Source organism: Pezoporus flaviventris, unplaced genomic scaffold (genome assembly GCF_033815535.1).
Source record: "Pezoporus flaviventris isolate CSIRO_AGI_PZ_B2104156 unplaced genomic scaffold, CSIRO_AGI_Pfla_v1 ptg000095l, whole genome shotgun sequence".
Lineage (NCBI taxonomy): Eukaryota > Metazoa > Chordata > Aves > Psittaciformes > Psittacidae > Pezoporus > Pezoporus flaviventris.
The window spans coordinates 1,864,880-1,879,179 of NW_026892643.1; the positions used below are offsets into that span (position 1 = coordinate 1,864,880).

The 14,300-nt window shown below is 38.5% G+C and overlaps 2 protein-coding genes across 3 annotated transcripts in view; one reads left to right on the forward strand and one right to left on the reverse strand.

The window, feature by feature from the left end:
- The window catches only part of DZIP1 (DAZ interacting zinc finger protein 1), a 36,045-nt gene extending 25,709 nt beyond the window's left edge, over positions 1 to 10,336 (forward strand). The window contains exons 11-18 of the mRNA XM_061476270.1: positions 1,873 to 2,018; positions 2,328 to 2,523; positions 2,885 to 3,014; positions 3,206 to 3,256; positions 4,150 to 4,352; positions 4,705 to 4,835; positions 9,237 to 9,408; positions 10,187 to 10,336. Of these exons, the coding sequence (XP_061332254.1) occupies positions 1,873 to 2,018; positions 2,328 to 2,523; positions 2,885 to 3,014; positions 3,206 to 3,256; positions 4,150 to 4,352; positions 4,705 to 4,835; positions 9,237 to 9,408; positions 10,187 to 10,269 (1,112 nt within the window). The 3' untranslated portion in view covers positions 10,270 to 10,336. The remainder of the gene's footprint in view (positions 1 to 1,872; positions 2,019 to 2,327; positions 2,524 to 2,884; positions 3,015 to 3,205; positions 3,257 to 4,149; positions 4,353 to 4,704; positions 4,836 to 9,236; positions 9,409 to 10,186) is intronic.
- Positions 10,337 to 12,170: 1,834 nt separating this feature from the next.
- Positions 12,171 to 14,300, reverse strand: part of CLDN10 (claudin 10) — a 56,092-nt gene continuing 53,962 nt past the window's right edge. For both annotated transcript variants that reach the window (XM_061476264.1, XM_061476263.1), the window contains exons 4-5: positions 13,255 to 13,362; positions 12,171 to 12,543 (exon numbers count right to left, since the gene is read on the reverse strand). In XM_061476264.1, coding sequence (XP_061332248.1) covers positions 12,429 to 12,543; positions 13,255 to 13,362 — 223 coding nt within the window. In that variant the 3' untranslated portion in view covers positions 12,171 to 12,428. The remainder of the gene's footprint in view (positions 12,544 to 13,254; positions 13,363 to 14,300) is intronic.

Consider the following 14,300-nt stretch of genomic DNA (forward strand, 5'->3'; position numbering starts at 1 on the left):
TTTTCGTCAAAGTTGTTAGATCTAGCATTTAGGGTTTGTTTTTTAAAAAACCCAAGAATGAGGGAGAAAATAGATCCGTAACTAGTTGGCTCTGGCAAAGAGGATTTGGCTTGAGTTAATTAGCAAGAAAGAATATTTTCGTTAATAAGGGTAATGCTGGATAGTCTTGTTACACATATTAGTATGTAGCAATTAGGAATTTTAAAATTATTTTAGATTGATCTATTTTATTGTGAGGATTAACATCTGAAAGGAGTGGGATTTTCAGAAGGCTCCTTGAAGCATTCCATTTTAAAATGTCTCCTGTCTGGTTTTCTGGGAGTTTTTCATACTATATAATGCACCTTTTCCTGACTGGGGATTATCTGATAGATCTCTGTTTCCTCACCAACCAGCAGTTTGCCTCTTCTAGGACTCAACTTTCAAATCACTTTTCATCCCACTTCTGTCAGGGACTAAATTGCCCACACAGTTCCCAAAGCCAGGTAAGATTTCAGCTGGATTCTGTCCTCTTTAACACAGATCTGTTAGTATGGTAGCTGGACTGTTGTTCACTCTGCATTACCTATAGTTCTTTTATTTATTGGAAGCCAATCCTGCACAGTAGCCTAATATACCATTTGTGTATCTTGAGACTTTTTTGGGTCCTCTTCCTGGTGCTTATCTTTCCCTTACAGAAAAATGAAAAGTAAATGGAGCTGCTTTTTAAGCAACCATTATTTAAAAATAGAAAAAGTTGCATGTTTATTTTGAAAGAAAACATTTAAAAGTCATAATATGGGATTATTTCTTCATTTATATCTTTGTCTGTGGGCTGGCAAATGACTCTGCTGCCTTGTAAGGCATATTGGAAAGAAACAAACTCCTGCCCAAGATGTACCATTTCAGGGGGTGAAGTTGGGAGTGTGGTTTACAGCACACTTTCTTGGGATGTTGTGTATGCTTTGCCAGCTTTGCTGACCACTGCCAGACAGAAGCAGCTACCATAGTCCTGCAGATCATTGGTTCACTTGGCATAAGTGGCATTCAGTAAAATTTCATCTTCCAGAAACCCTTTATAGGCAGGTTCCAAATGGGTATGTTTTGCTTCTTTACTCCCCTGTATGACCTTATAATACTTTAGCCTAACTTAAATGTCAAGATTCTTCAATGAAAGAATCTGTCTAGATAATTCTTTATTTCTTGCATAAGAGTTTCTGTCATTACTGATGCTTAAAGCAAGGGAAGAAGATAGAAACTTCTTTGTCTGCTTTCAAGTATGTATGATGTCATAGACCTGCATAGAAGAAAACACGACACTGAACTTTGTCCTTGATTGAGTTTTGGAGAAAACCTCAGACTCAGGTTTTGTCTTTACCAAGACTTTTGAAAGTGTTACTACTTTCCGAAGATCCAGTTTCAGTAGGTGTTTCTCATTAGGGAGCATTACATTGTTTAAAGCTTTTCTTAATAAGTTTGGTATATTCTTGTTTTAATTCCTGCTAGACTTCAGCTTTGATTTGAAAGAACACTTTTAGAGAACTTAGTTATCAGAGGATGGTCTTTCATTATCAGAAGTTACCAAGTACAGTTCTAGTAGTAAAGATCTTTGTTGCTAAATATTCAGGCATATAACTTTACAGTGATTTTGTAGCAAGAAAAGTAAAGGATACTTGTGGTGGTATGAGGTGCTGAGATATAGATTCCAGGTGAGCTGACTTTTGTAAGGTAGCCCAAGATTTTAAAAGGAATACAATTCCATGGAGACCAAAAGTGCACATGTATGTCTATGGTATTTATCAAAAATGCATGCTTCAGAGCAGTTCTTAATTGTCCCATGTACTGTAGGTTTTTCAAGTGTCTCTTAAGTGCACTTTTCCATTCTTATTTTAGAAACTGAGAGAGTTGATCGTAAAACAAGTAGAAGTAACCAGTATTTATTAAATGCTTTGAAGACTGATCCTTCTTTAACTAAAAAATTACGAGTATTTTTGGAGCAAGCCTTGGAGGAGAAGCTGGAATCTTTGGGAATTAAAGCAGTAAGATTATTTTGAGTTATTTGAATCTTTGTCCCACTTTCGGTATTGTCTTTCACTCTTGTACCACAACCCTCAGCCTATAAAATCCAAAGCTGAATTTCCACGTTACAAATAAGTGTAATTCATTAACCTGAGAGGATGGCCATCAATTACAGCTGTGAAGGATATGGCAACACATGTAAGTAGTGTTATCAACTTTCATGATTTTTGTCCAAGCTTTGTAATACTTGAAGTTTGAAAGAGTGTATATGATTCTAGGATATAAATGCCAGAAATAATAGCCCCTCTGTTTACATTTTGTTTCCTTAGGGTGTCCGTGGTATCCCAAGTGATCGCTTAAATAAAATATTGCATGCTATTGAATCTGCTAGAGAATGCAAACAGAAGCAAGAGCCTGACTTTCACCGAATTCGAGAGCATCTTGAACGCCAAGTCAGCTTTAGGGCTGAAGAGAAATCATTGTCTTGTAATAGACCTGTTTCCTGTCCTCAGCTTCCTTCAGAAGGTTAAAGCGGGTTTTGGCTTTTTCATTCTCTTATGTTTTGTAACTGCTGTTTAAGGTGTTGCTTAACAACATTTCTATATAGTTGCTTTCATAAATTGTTGTATAAATATTCTGTATCATTATGACCGGCTAAACAGTTTTCTTTAAAGGGTTCTTGACATTGTGTTTAAATGCAGAAGTCTTAGCTCCTGCATTGGCAAGACACATGGTAACTCTGAACTGTTTTGAAGAAAAAAAACCTTTTTTCCTTCTTTTTTTGTAAAACTATAATCTGCAGCAGAGGCATCTTTACTTTGAGAAATTAAATATGAAAGAAACCAAACATTGTTTCTAATGATGCAATAGATAACTTCTCTTGTAGGTAAACAGAGGCACAATCAACTGGCAATTTCCTCATCTGCCACACCACGAAAACAAGTAAAACGTTCTGCAACTGCTGTCTGCCCACCCGAACAAAGACCAGCCATCACTGAGAATACCTCTACACCCAAGTAAGAGATGCTGTTCTCACAGTACTCATAGCTTACGTATCCATCCTGTGGGCTTGGGGTTTTTTGGCTGATGTAATGATTTCCTGCTAGTATTGAAAGAACTGAGCAAAGAATTCATATTACTTCTGTATAAACTTTATTCTTACTTAGTTGACTGTCAGTCTTGAAACAACTTGTCTTGTTGTTTTTAGATCCACAAAGCTTTTGGGAAATGTTGCTGCCAAGAAGATATCTAGCAACACGTATGTTTTGTTCCCTTGTATTTTTGAAGAAAACATTTTTGTTGACTGAATATTCACAAAAGCTATTATTAATTAAGCTAAAACTATAAACACTTTCTGGACCACGTATTTCATATTTAAAGTACTATTTGAGTCTGTTATTATAATCCCTGAAAGATAGCCTGTTCTGCTTTTATCAGATGTTTTCTTGGTTGTGAACTAGAGAGGGACATTCAGTAAAATCAGGCAGTATCACTTCCTTCAGTTTATTTCTCAGATGCTTTTTCTGACCCTGTTAAAAGCAGTTAAAGACTGGTGTGACCTTTTTTTTCTGTTTATTGACATTTTCTTGCTATGACCAAAATTAAGCACAGTATTTCAAATTCCACTCACTTCAGATATGTCACTTTTTTATTTCCTGCACTGAAAAAAAGATTTCCTAAATTATTTTCATCTAACACAGTCATAACAGATGTTCTGTGGTGCAGATTCCTTGACCCTTATCTTTGCTCTCCCTGCTAATCCGTTTGCTTGTCTTTGTTTGCCTAGCAAGACTTCTTATACATTGGTCTGTTACTTCATAAAAGATAGTTGCATAGATGGAAGTAGTCACATCTATGTAACAGATCATTTTATGATAAATTTCTGAGTTTACTTAGCAGTGTGGTTTTTGTGGGTTTGTTTTTTTTAATGTTTTTATGTATAGTTAAAATATTAGAGCTCTTGTTTTTTTCACTTAAGGAAAATGCATGTTATTGGAAAGGAAGGTTAAATAAATATAGATATGTGTGTGCATATATATGTGTGTGTGTATATATATATATCTCAATGCAGTTGCTGAAACCCAGTAAGTCCTTGGGTTTTGTTTGTTTTGTTTTGGTGTTTTGTTTTTCGTTTTTTTTTTTTTTGCATAGAACTCCACCATTCAGTTCAGAAGAAGAAGTAGATGAAGATGACATTAAACAGTCTTACATATCACCAGAATTGTTGCAAAAACAGTCAAAAACATCAAGCAGCAAAGTCAGTGTTCTTCAGAAGGCTTCTGGCAAAAGCAATATGGATGGGACAGAGGAAAGCGGAATTGCTGGAACTGAAACACCTGCCAAAACTTCAAAAGGTATTTTTCCCTACTTTTGTACATGCATGTCCTAAAAGCTGTGCATGATTTTCCATTTCCTGATAATATTTCTGTGTTAGAAAACTTAATGAAGGCAGACTAGTCTAGAATGTGTATATATTTGTACGCACTTTGTTTTTGCTCATGTGTTTATATTAATATAGTACTTAAAGATGTAAGTTCAAATTAGATGTGCGTCATGCTTTTTATGTAAGTGCAGAAAAAGACACAATCTTTGCCTCAGAGAGCTTTCTTTTACTTATTCCTACTTTGTGGAAGATTTCCAGGATGTTTACAGTAAAGCTCCTTCCAGGTGAATGGAAACTGTCAATATATCTTTTATGAACTTTAGGAACAGTTATTCAAAAGCTGACTGAACAAGTTGGAAAGAGTCTTTCTAACCATGGAAATAAGAACAAACCAGCTGGAGGGGTTAATGTTGCAGAGGCGTTTATAAAGAAAGAAGAGGTGAAAGAACTGAAGGTATCTCTTTTAGTAGTCATTATTATTTCATTAAATATTTGAACTATATATATATGTGTATTACTTTTTTTCATGCTGAAACTATCTTGAAACAGTGAATTACTTCATTCTAAAATACTGTTTTGGAGTTACAGCTAGATAGTTTCTCCAGGCAGGCCTGCACTGGTATATAGAAAAGGGCTAGCAAGTGAGCTGTGGCAAGTGACTTCTTCGTGTACACTGCTTATTACCTTATACCATGACTGTTCTGGATTGTTAACAGCTAGCACAAAGTTTGGGCACAATTGCTGTCATTTTTATCTCCTGTTCTGAGACCCCCACCTGCGTTCAGTAGTGGGTCCCCCAATGTAAGAAGGATGTGGACCTGTTGGAGAGAGTCCAGAGGAGGGCCATGAAGATGCTGAGAGGGCTGGAGCACCTGTCCTATGGAGACAAGATGTGGTTGGGCTTGTTCAGTCTGGAGAAGAGAAGGCTTCAGGGAGACCCTCCAGCAGCCTTCCAGTACCTAAAGAGGACTAAAAGAAATTTGGAGAGGGATTTTTTTACAAGGGATATGAAAAGGGGTAATGGCTTTAAACTGAAAGAAGGTAGATGTAGATAAGATTTTACGAAGTTCTTCACTATGAGGGTGCTGAGACACCAGCACAGGTTGCCCAGAGGAGCTGTGGCTGCCCCATCCCTGGCAGTGTTCAAGGCCAGGCTGGACGGGGCTCTGAGCAACCTGGTCTAGTGGAAGGTGTCACTGCCTGTGGCCGGGGGGGTTGGAGCTAGGTGATCTTTAAGGCCCCTTCCAACTCAAAGCATTCTGTGATTCTTATTCTAGTAACAGAGAGACCCCTTCTTTACTTGCTTTCCTAGTATCTTGTTTTCATGGAGGAAAAAATTTATTTGCTTATCTAATAATTTAAAATATTTTTGTTTCTAGAGCTTCATCTGATATGGAAGTTTTAAATGAAGGGGGGAAACTCCATTTTTGAGTATGGCATGTGTTCACAATGCTAACACAACTTACTCTTTACCCCTCAGGCTCCTAGGGTCCCAGTCTTCCCCTCAGTTTACAGTTTTATAATTGGTAAACTACTATGGTGCACATTGATCTTTGCCTGAACAGTTTTTAAAAGGAAAAATAATTACTCCAAACCAGAAGTCAACAGCAGATAATGCTTTTTATTTGACTTCTAGTAGTTGTTATTAGATTGAAATAGACAGCCAGACACTAGTTCTAGCATTCAAGAAAATATTTTCTTCACTAAATAAACAAATAATAATTACTAAGAATCCTGTTATCCATAATAAAACTGATACTTTAGGGCTTCCTGGCTGCCAGTTAAATCTGAAAATTATCACTCCTCCCAGAAACAGTGACTCTTCTATTTCAGTTTCCAGAAAGGGGCGATTGTCTTAATCAACTTTGGATGTAATTGTAGGGCAATCACGTTTAGCCTTTGTGCTTTTAGTTTTTAGTTGGTGACACCTGACTTGTCCATTGACTGTGTGGGAGCTACAAATTCCACCAGACTCGAAATTACCAGCTCAGACATGACTATTTTCAGTGTAATTTTATGTAGAAATATTACTTTCAGATTCTCTTCAATGTCAGATAATAGAAGACTGTAAAATGTTATTAGTTAAATTTAAGGGATGTTAGATTTTGTAAAGATCTATAGATGGTGAGCCACTATGTTAGTTTCACATGCTAAGAACTGTAGCAAAATAAGCTGTAAAATGTGTGTTTTAAAGTGGTCATCGTTTTCACTGATAACCTTTCTTACCATATCCCTCAAGCCCCTGAACCTCAAGGCAGGCACTGGGGGCATGAAGTCATGGAGAAGATCAGGTTTGAGACCACCAGAGGAACCTGAACCTCCATGGGACTGAAGAAGATGCTGCCCAGGGTTTTAAATTGGCTGATGTAGTCGCCAAGCCACTCTCCATGTTTGAAAAATCATGGCATTCAGGTGAAGTCCCTGACTGGAAGAAAGGGAAACAGCAAACCCATTTTTAAAAGGAGTAAAAAGGATCACTGTGGGAACCACCAGCCGCTCAGCCTCACCTCTGTGCCTGGTAAGATGATGGAACAGATCCTCCTGGAAGATATGTTGAAACACACAGAAGACTGGAAGGTGATTGAAGATGGCTGACATGCCTTCACCAAGGGCAGATTGTGCCTGGCTAATTGGTGGCCTTCTACAATGGAGTGACTGCATCAATGGATAAGGGAAGAGCTGTGGATGTCATCTTCTGAACTCTGGAAGGCAGTCCCCCACAACATTGTTGCCTCTAAATTGGAGACATTGGGTTTGATGGAGGGACTGTTAGATGGCTAAGGAATTGGCTGTGTGGCCGTGTCCAAGGAATTACACTCGGTGGCTCAATGTCCAAGTAGAATGTAGTAATAAATGGTGTCCCTCAAGGTTCCATACTGGGACCAGTACTGTTCAGTATCTTTAATGACATAATGGGATTGGGTGCCCCCTCAGCAAGTTTGCAGATGACGCCAAGCTGAGTGGTGCAGTTGATGCGTTGGAGGGAAGGAGTATCATCCAGAGAGGCCTTGACAGGCTTGAGGAGTGGACCAGTGTGAACCTCATGAGCTTCAGTAAGGCCAAATGCAAGGTCTTGCAGCTGGGTCAGGGCAATCCCCAACATCAGTACAGACATGGGAATGAATGTATTGAGAGCAGCCCTATAGAGAGAATTTGGGGATATTGGATGAAAGATTGGACATGAGCTAGCAGCGTGCACTCCCAGTACAGAGGGTCATCAGGATTGCATAAACAGGAGTGTGGCCAGAAGGTTGAGGGAGATAATTCTCCCCCTCTATTCCCCTGTCATTGAGACCCTACCTGGAGTATTGCTTCTAGCTCTGGGGCCTGTGGACGTGGACCTGTTGGAGTGAGTCCAGATCATATATTCAGATCTATATTTATATGTTTAAATATAGATGTATAGCTCGAGTTAATTCGTCAAATTTTAGGAGGGATATTCAAAGGTGCCCAAAGACATAAGCAAAAAGTGCCACTGGAATGATGGTTTCTCCAAAAGTCTAGGGTTTTTTTATTAGCTTAAATACTAATAGCTGAAATACAGCTGCTAATGGTCATTCTCAAAACCCACAATACCATAAACCTTTATAAGGGTGGTATATTTTATAAAGGTCATGTTTCACAGAAGTTACTTCAGAAGCATTTTAGAGAAAATTAATTTTGTGCTTACCTGAAGATGTATGACCTGAGTTTACCTGCACCAGACATTGTGGTTAATGGTATTTCTTTTAGGGTAAGTCCTGGACTTAATAAAACTTCTTAGCAGTTTGGATTGGTGCTGTGTATTTACACCCTTTGAAGTGATTTCTGTTTGAAGTTGACCTTTTTTCTCTATATTTTATACTTTAAAAATCAGTTGAGACTTAGTGAATATTTGATGAAACTTCCTCCAGCATTTCTTAGTCTATGTGACTTTGACTTTCCCATTAACACACCCTCTAAATGCAGATAGTTTAAAACAGCAAGATGTTGAATCGTGGTATGTTAATAATATAGCACACTGATCAGATCTGTCAGGTTTTGAAAAAGTTTGCATTGTTAAAATAGAGTTATGTTGCAAGGTAGAGCATTACTGCAGTCTCTTCCCTTCTTTCGAGACATATGACACGTTCATATTTGTTGATTTTTCTCTACTATGTACATACCTCACATTGTTTTCTAATAGCATCTGAATCTTTCTGCTGTCCAATAGAAGCACCTTCTGCATCTTATTGTAATACTGAGAGATGCCAGTAAAACAAGGTTTTAGTTTTGTGGGAAAACATCTTTCCCCAGTTAGGCTCTCTAATAATGGCATGATTCTGTTGAACCACATCTGATTGACAAGCGGGGAAATGCTGTAGTCTTCTTTCAAAAGCTGAATGAAGATATGTAGTTTTCAGGCAGGTGAGGTAAGGCAGACCTCAGGCTTACTGCCTTCGTGTTCTTCTGTTTGACTTGACTCTCGTTTTGTGAACTCACTATGCAAATCCTCCACTTCATTAAAAATATGCTTGTACATGCTGATGGTGAGTGTTAAGAGGAATACGTATTGTAACTTCAAGCACATGTGGGTTTTTAAACCTTCATTATTTCATTTTCTCTTTAAATAAATTAGTTTTAAATTGAAAAGGCTTTCATTGCAATGAGAAATTTTTCTAATGTGTATACAGAATGCTTATATAGCAAACTGACCTGCCAGCTTGCATGAAAACGTATCATGTCTTTTGGATTTTAAAATTATGGTGATAGATGTCGTAAAGGGGTGTGCCAGTGCATTTTTCTGTAGCAGTTTCACATTGCTGAGTATATGGAAGATCTCAGCACAACTTGAATAGACAGAGGAAAAATCCATGTTTTTTCTTCTCTCTGTTAGTTCACAGAAGTTGATGATGATGATTGGGATATATCATCAGTAGAAGATGACATTTTATTGATGAAAGACAACAGAGGTCAGAAGGCATTGACAGTTCAGAAAAATGAGTCAAATGCTACATCTACGGTACATGCATGGGCTGTTCCGAAGACAAATGTACCAAAGGAGGAAGGTAACACATTTGTACTTCTACATTATAAGCTTTAAGCAACTGACACACCTAGAGAAGAACTCAAGTATAGTGTATTACACATTGTAACTCAATATATGGTATTTTGTAAGAAAGGAACATGTAAGAACAACTGTGTGCTTGGTTATATGTCATGTAAATATCATGTATGATATTTATGATACGTACTTGTATGTAAATACACAGAGGTCCCAAGAAACTTAAGTTTGAGATTTAAAAAAAGTATAGTACCATCAGGCTTTGACCTTGTCTTAAAAATCAAGTATTGGGCTTTTTTAATCCCTTCCCAAATTTAAGAGAGGAGGGAAACATTCTCACTTAGTCTTGATAGTAATAATACTAAAATTTCAGGTTTGTTCAAGCTATCTAAGTGACCTACCAGGCTGAGATAAATATTTGAACTGCTGGTAAAGCAATAGCCTCAGTCTTCCATAGAATTTACATAGTAGTTTCTAGTGTTAACATTTCAATATATGTAAAGGTTAAAGCTGTGTCAGTTATATAAAGATTCTTCAGATTATTTTTAAAGGGAAAGTAACGTTGACACTGACTGCTTGTACTGTGCATTGTATTCTGTCAAAGAACCTGCCTTCGTGTTATCAGCACGTGTAATTTCCTCATTCGTTGAAATTCCAGACTTCCTGAAGTCCACAGGTGTTTGTTCACATGGCTTGTCATTTTATCTCATAGATAAATACAAAGTAAAAATACCCCCAAAATAGTATTAATAATTGTTAATATTGTTATGTTATTTTAACAGGCCTTCATGAAGCTGATAACACAAGCACATTAAAAAGCAGCTTAGTCACCGTAACAGATTGGAGTGATTCTTCAGATACGTAATAGCTGTGTTCCTGATGGGAGGCACTACTTTTGGATTCAGTTGGTGTTGAAAATATGGCTGAAAACATCAAGTGATTCCTATTAATTTCTCATATTGATCACAAAACGAGGAGTACTCTTTGCAGAACTCTGATGTCTTCAGTCCTGAATTTGAAACAAGAATCCTCATCTACATGTTACTGGCCATATCTGTTTGAAAATTGAGAGTTAATTCTTCTTTCTCATGAATTCAATGGTGAAAGTCTCTTTCATGTCACTGAGGTGAATATTTTGCCTCTGATGTTTACATTAAAGATTGAAACTGGTCTTGCAAGAAAGCATGTTAGCCAGTGAACAGAAGTGACTGCAGAGTATTGCTTTACAAATATTTTAAACACATATTTTCTTGTATTTTATCATAAACTTTATATAAAATGGTGAAAATTTTAAAGACAGTAATTCCATTTATTAAAATGTTAAGTTTTTACCATGGTTTACAATAAACACCAAATGGAAAGGAAAAAAAAAAGGCCTCAGCTCTAAAACTGATTATTATTGAAAGCCCCATATTGTGGGACTTTATTCTTTTTATTTATTTATTCATTAGAATTGGTTCTTAGTTTACATAAAAGCACAAGCATTAGAAAAAAAACCCCACGCCAAAACATGAAGCTAAGGTGAGGAAAGCACTGACCTGCCAGTCCGGAAGTATTTTCTTAGTTCTGTTTTGTTCATGTCGGCTGCCTCCTTAAAAAACACAATACTGTTTTGACTTTAATGAAATACAAAATAAAGTAGAAGAGGAACAACTGGCTTTGTAGTTCTGATGCATTTTAGATGGTGTCAGGTACAAAACCTTTTGTGTCATACTGTGCCATTAATAAGTAGGGCTATTAATTTTTTATATTTATACCTTTGTTCCAAAAGAACTAATGCATTGAAACCCCAAGGGTCCCTCAGTTCAAACCTCAAGGGAGACCTGAGTTTGTATGTGATTTTAAGGTCTCAGTCCAGAAGGCATTTTGTGGTTATCCATAACTTCTGATCTCATTTACTGACTCATTGTGCGAGTATTCCCTCAAAAACCATCACATGCTGATGGACAGGTAAAAAATAAAGTACTAGATGATTTTTTTAAGTGTTGTAACTAATTCAGTGCTGTTAAGTGTTGCCTGCTTTTATTTGGTCACTTTGAGGAATGTCAATGGCGGAGCAGGTGGTATTGCCTAAGGTTTTGCTTTCCTAATCCAGTGGCTTGGAGCCACTCTGGAGCAAAAGATTTCCATCCTGCCCAGCCTGAGGAAACAAAACCAACCCCCCTAGAAGTGATTTGTCACCAGCAGGAGTGAGTGCTGAGGCAGGGAGGAGCCCACTGTCACGACGCAGGTGCAGAATGTAGGAACCATCTTGGAACCTTGGCTTCCCCACCACAAAATTCCCTGTGGGCTGCAGCTTCACTCAGCCTCTGCTTGACCCACCACACACCTGAAAGCTTACGATCACACATGCATGCTTCTTCTCATGCATACATTCCTCTTAGACCATGCAAAACCCTCTCCATAACAGCTGGCCCTGACTCTTCTTAATGCCTGCTCTTGCCTCCCCAAATCCCATACTTATTTTCACTTCACTCAGTCTCTTCCTACTCCTATGGCACCACATTGATCAAGCTGCATGGTTCTCCCACCCCTGTAGCGTGATAAGGAGATAAGAGCCTCCTAATTCCCACTGACTGTGGTCGGCTGGACTGCAATTAGTATGTGCTCTGCTATCCCAATGTCACTGCTACTCAATGGTGAGATACTTTATGTGTTAACCTGCACAGAGTGTGGTTGGTTTGTCCAGTACTGAACCCAGTTCAGAAACAGATGCAGTCAAAACAATGCATGTGATGCCATTCCCATAAACAACTGACAAGCCAAATTGGTAAATACGTCATTTATTTTTATGAAGAATGCAACATCAGCTCATGATTTCCAGGTATAAATTCTACAATACCAACATCCATCGTAAAATATTATATAATAAAATTTACATCAATATGTAAAAAGCTGCAAGTTAATGTTTTAAAAAGTCATTGTCTTGGTGGTAAGTACATTGGAGTAAGGGGTGGGGGAAATCATTCTGAATGAAATGTACAAACTCATCTTTAAAACGCTCTGAATCTTCCCACAGTACACTTAAACATAAGCATTCTTGTCAAAGTGCTTCGGTGTGGTTTTGTCTGGAATGCTGTTCTGGACCTTTGTCCGAGCAGACATCACAGATGTGGCTCCGTTATATGCATACCCCCTCCTGAAAAGAGAATCAACCATTCACAGCTTATCCCACAGACGGAAAACATCTCTGCATCCAAGTGTTACAGTAACATAAAACTAGATGAAGAAGAATGTACTTCCAACAATGATAAATCTCAAAGGAGGGTGAAGGGGGACACCTTTCCCTGTGTAGTCTCATCCTGGTTTGACATTCTGCCTCCAGCATCTCTTTTTGCAACTCACTTTTCTATGAACACATATCCCTTGTTCACAGCTAAGTAAATTAGGGCCCAATCATGAAATATTTGGGCTGTGGCAGATCCTATGAAGTAGTTAGTCCTTGCAGCTGTGCCTCATTATTACCTTCTTCTGCTGCTGGAGGTCCTGCTGCCACCACTGCTGTCCTTCACCTCCCTCACTTTTGATCTGATGATTTGGAGTAAAGAAACTTGCCTATTCACACCTGTGAAGTGACCTGACCACTTTTCCTACGTCACTGAATATGCATTTTTTCTCAGCTGCAGTAAATTTATGATGTATATGTAAGTTCTTGTTTCAATAGCTTTCTTTAATTACATTAATGATGGACAGAGCATTATCCTTAAATCCCGTTATTTTCTTACATCCACACCATCTTTTTCTGACCCTCACTACAAAGTGTTTTGGAAAAGTAATCAAACCGTATACACATAGTGGGTACAAATGTGCTAGTATTGATTTCTTTGGATAAGGACAACTTGTGTTTTACCTTGGAGAATTGCTGTTTTCAGCTATTGAGAAGCAGAATATACTGCCACCAATTATGCAGAGTGAAGCTCCAGCCCATCCAATGAACAAAGCTGCTCCTAATTCATACCTGCAGGAAGTTAATAAATGGGTTTAACAACACAGAGCATGGATTTACCGGGGTTTGGTTTTTTTCAGCATAAAAGAACTAAATTTTATTTGTTCCTGAATAGCTTTCCATTGACACATTATTCATTGCAAAATCAGCAGCTCTGCCACTCACCCACATTCTGTTCATTATTCCCCTCTTCCGTGGGTAGCAAACTCTGTCCCTGTGGTACACTTGGGTGATGCTTCTCTCCAGGGTGCCTGGCTTTTCCACGTCTCCTCCTGGATAGCTTGGCTGTGGCACTGTGTGATTCTTCAGTGCTTTTAAAGCATTTCAGGTTTGTTTCTGTTGGCTCCCAAACTGACTGGGGCTTTGCTGAGCCTGTGACTAGAGCTGCTGCTGCCAACAGCTCTCCTTAACTCTTCCCTCTGGCTTGTAGGATCTCTCCCCCTCCCTATCCACACTCACCCTGCTTAAAACTTGAGTGTTTCGTACATATACAGAATATGCATATGCAACATATATACACACACGTGATACATGCACATGCACATACAGATGTAGCTGATATATACATATACAGATACATACATACATGCACACATATGCAGGTGTACATCTGTGCACATGCCAGCATCTCTTGCTTATCTAGTCCCTGCGGCTGGGTTCTGTCTCCTCTCTGAGCTGTTGGGCTCAGCTCCACGTCACCAATGGGCATGCCCTCTGCTCCAGGGCAGCCACAAAGTGTTTGCAGCCAGAAACAGCTCACTTTGAGATTGAGAGGAGATGGTGGCGCTTTAGGAGCATTATCACGCAAGGGTGAGTCCACGTTTCTAAAGTAACAGTAGGAAATGAAGGAAAAGAAGGGCATGGGGAAGAGACTCTTTCCTTATCTTTGCTCAGCACCCACAGCCTGATCTCTGGAACTTCAAGACAAGCAGCAAACCATGTCTGTCACT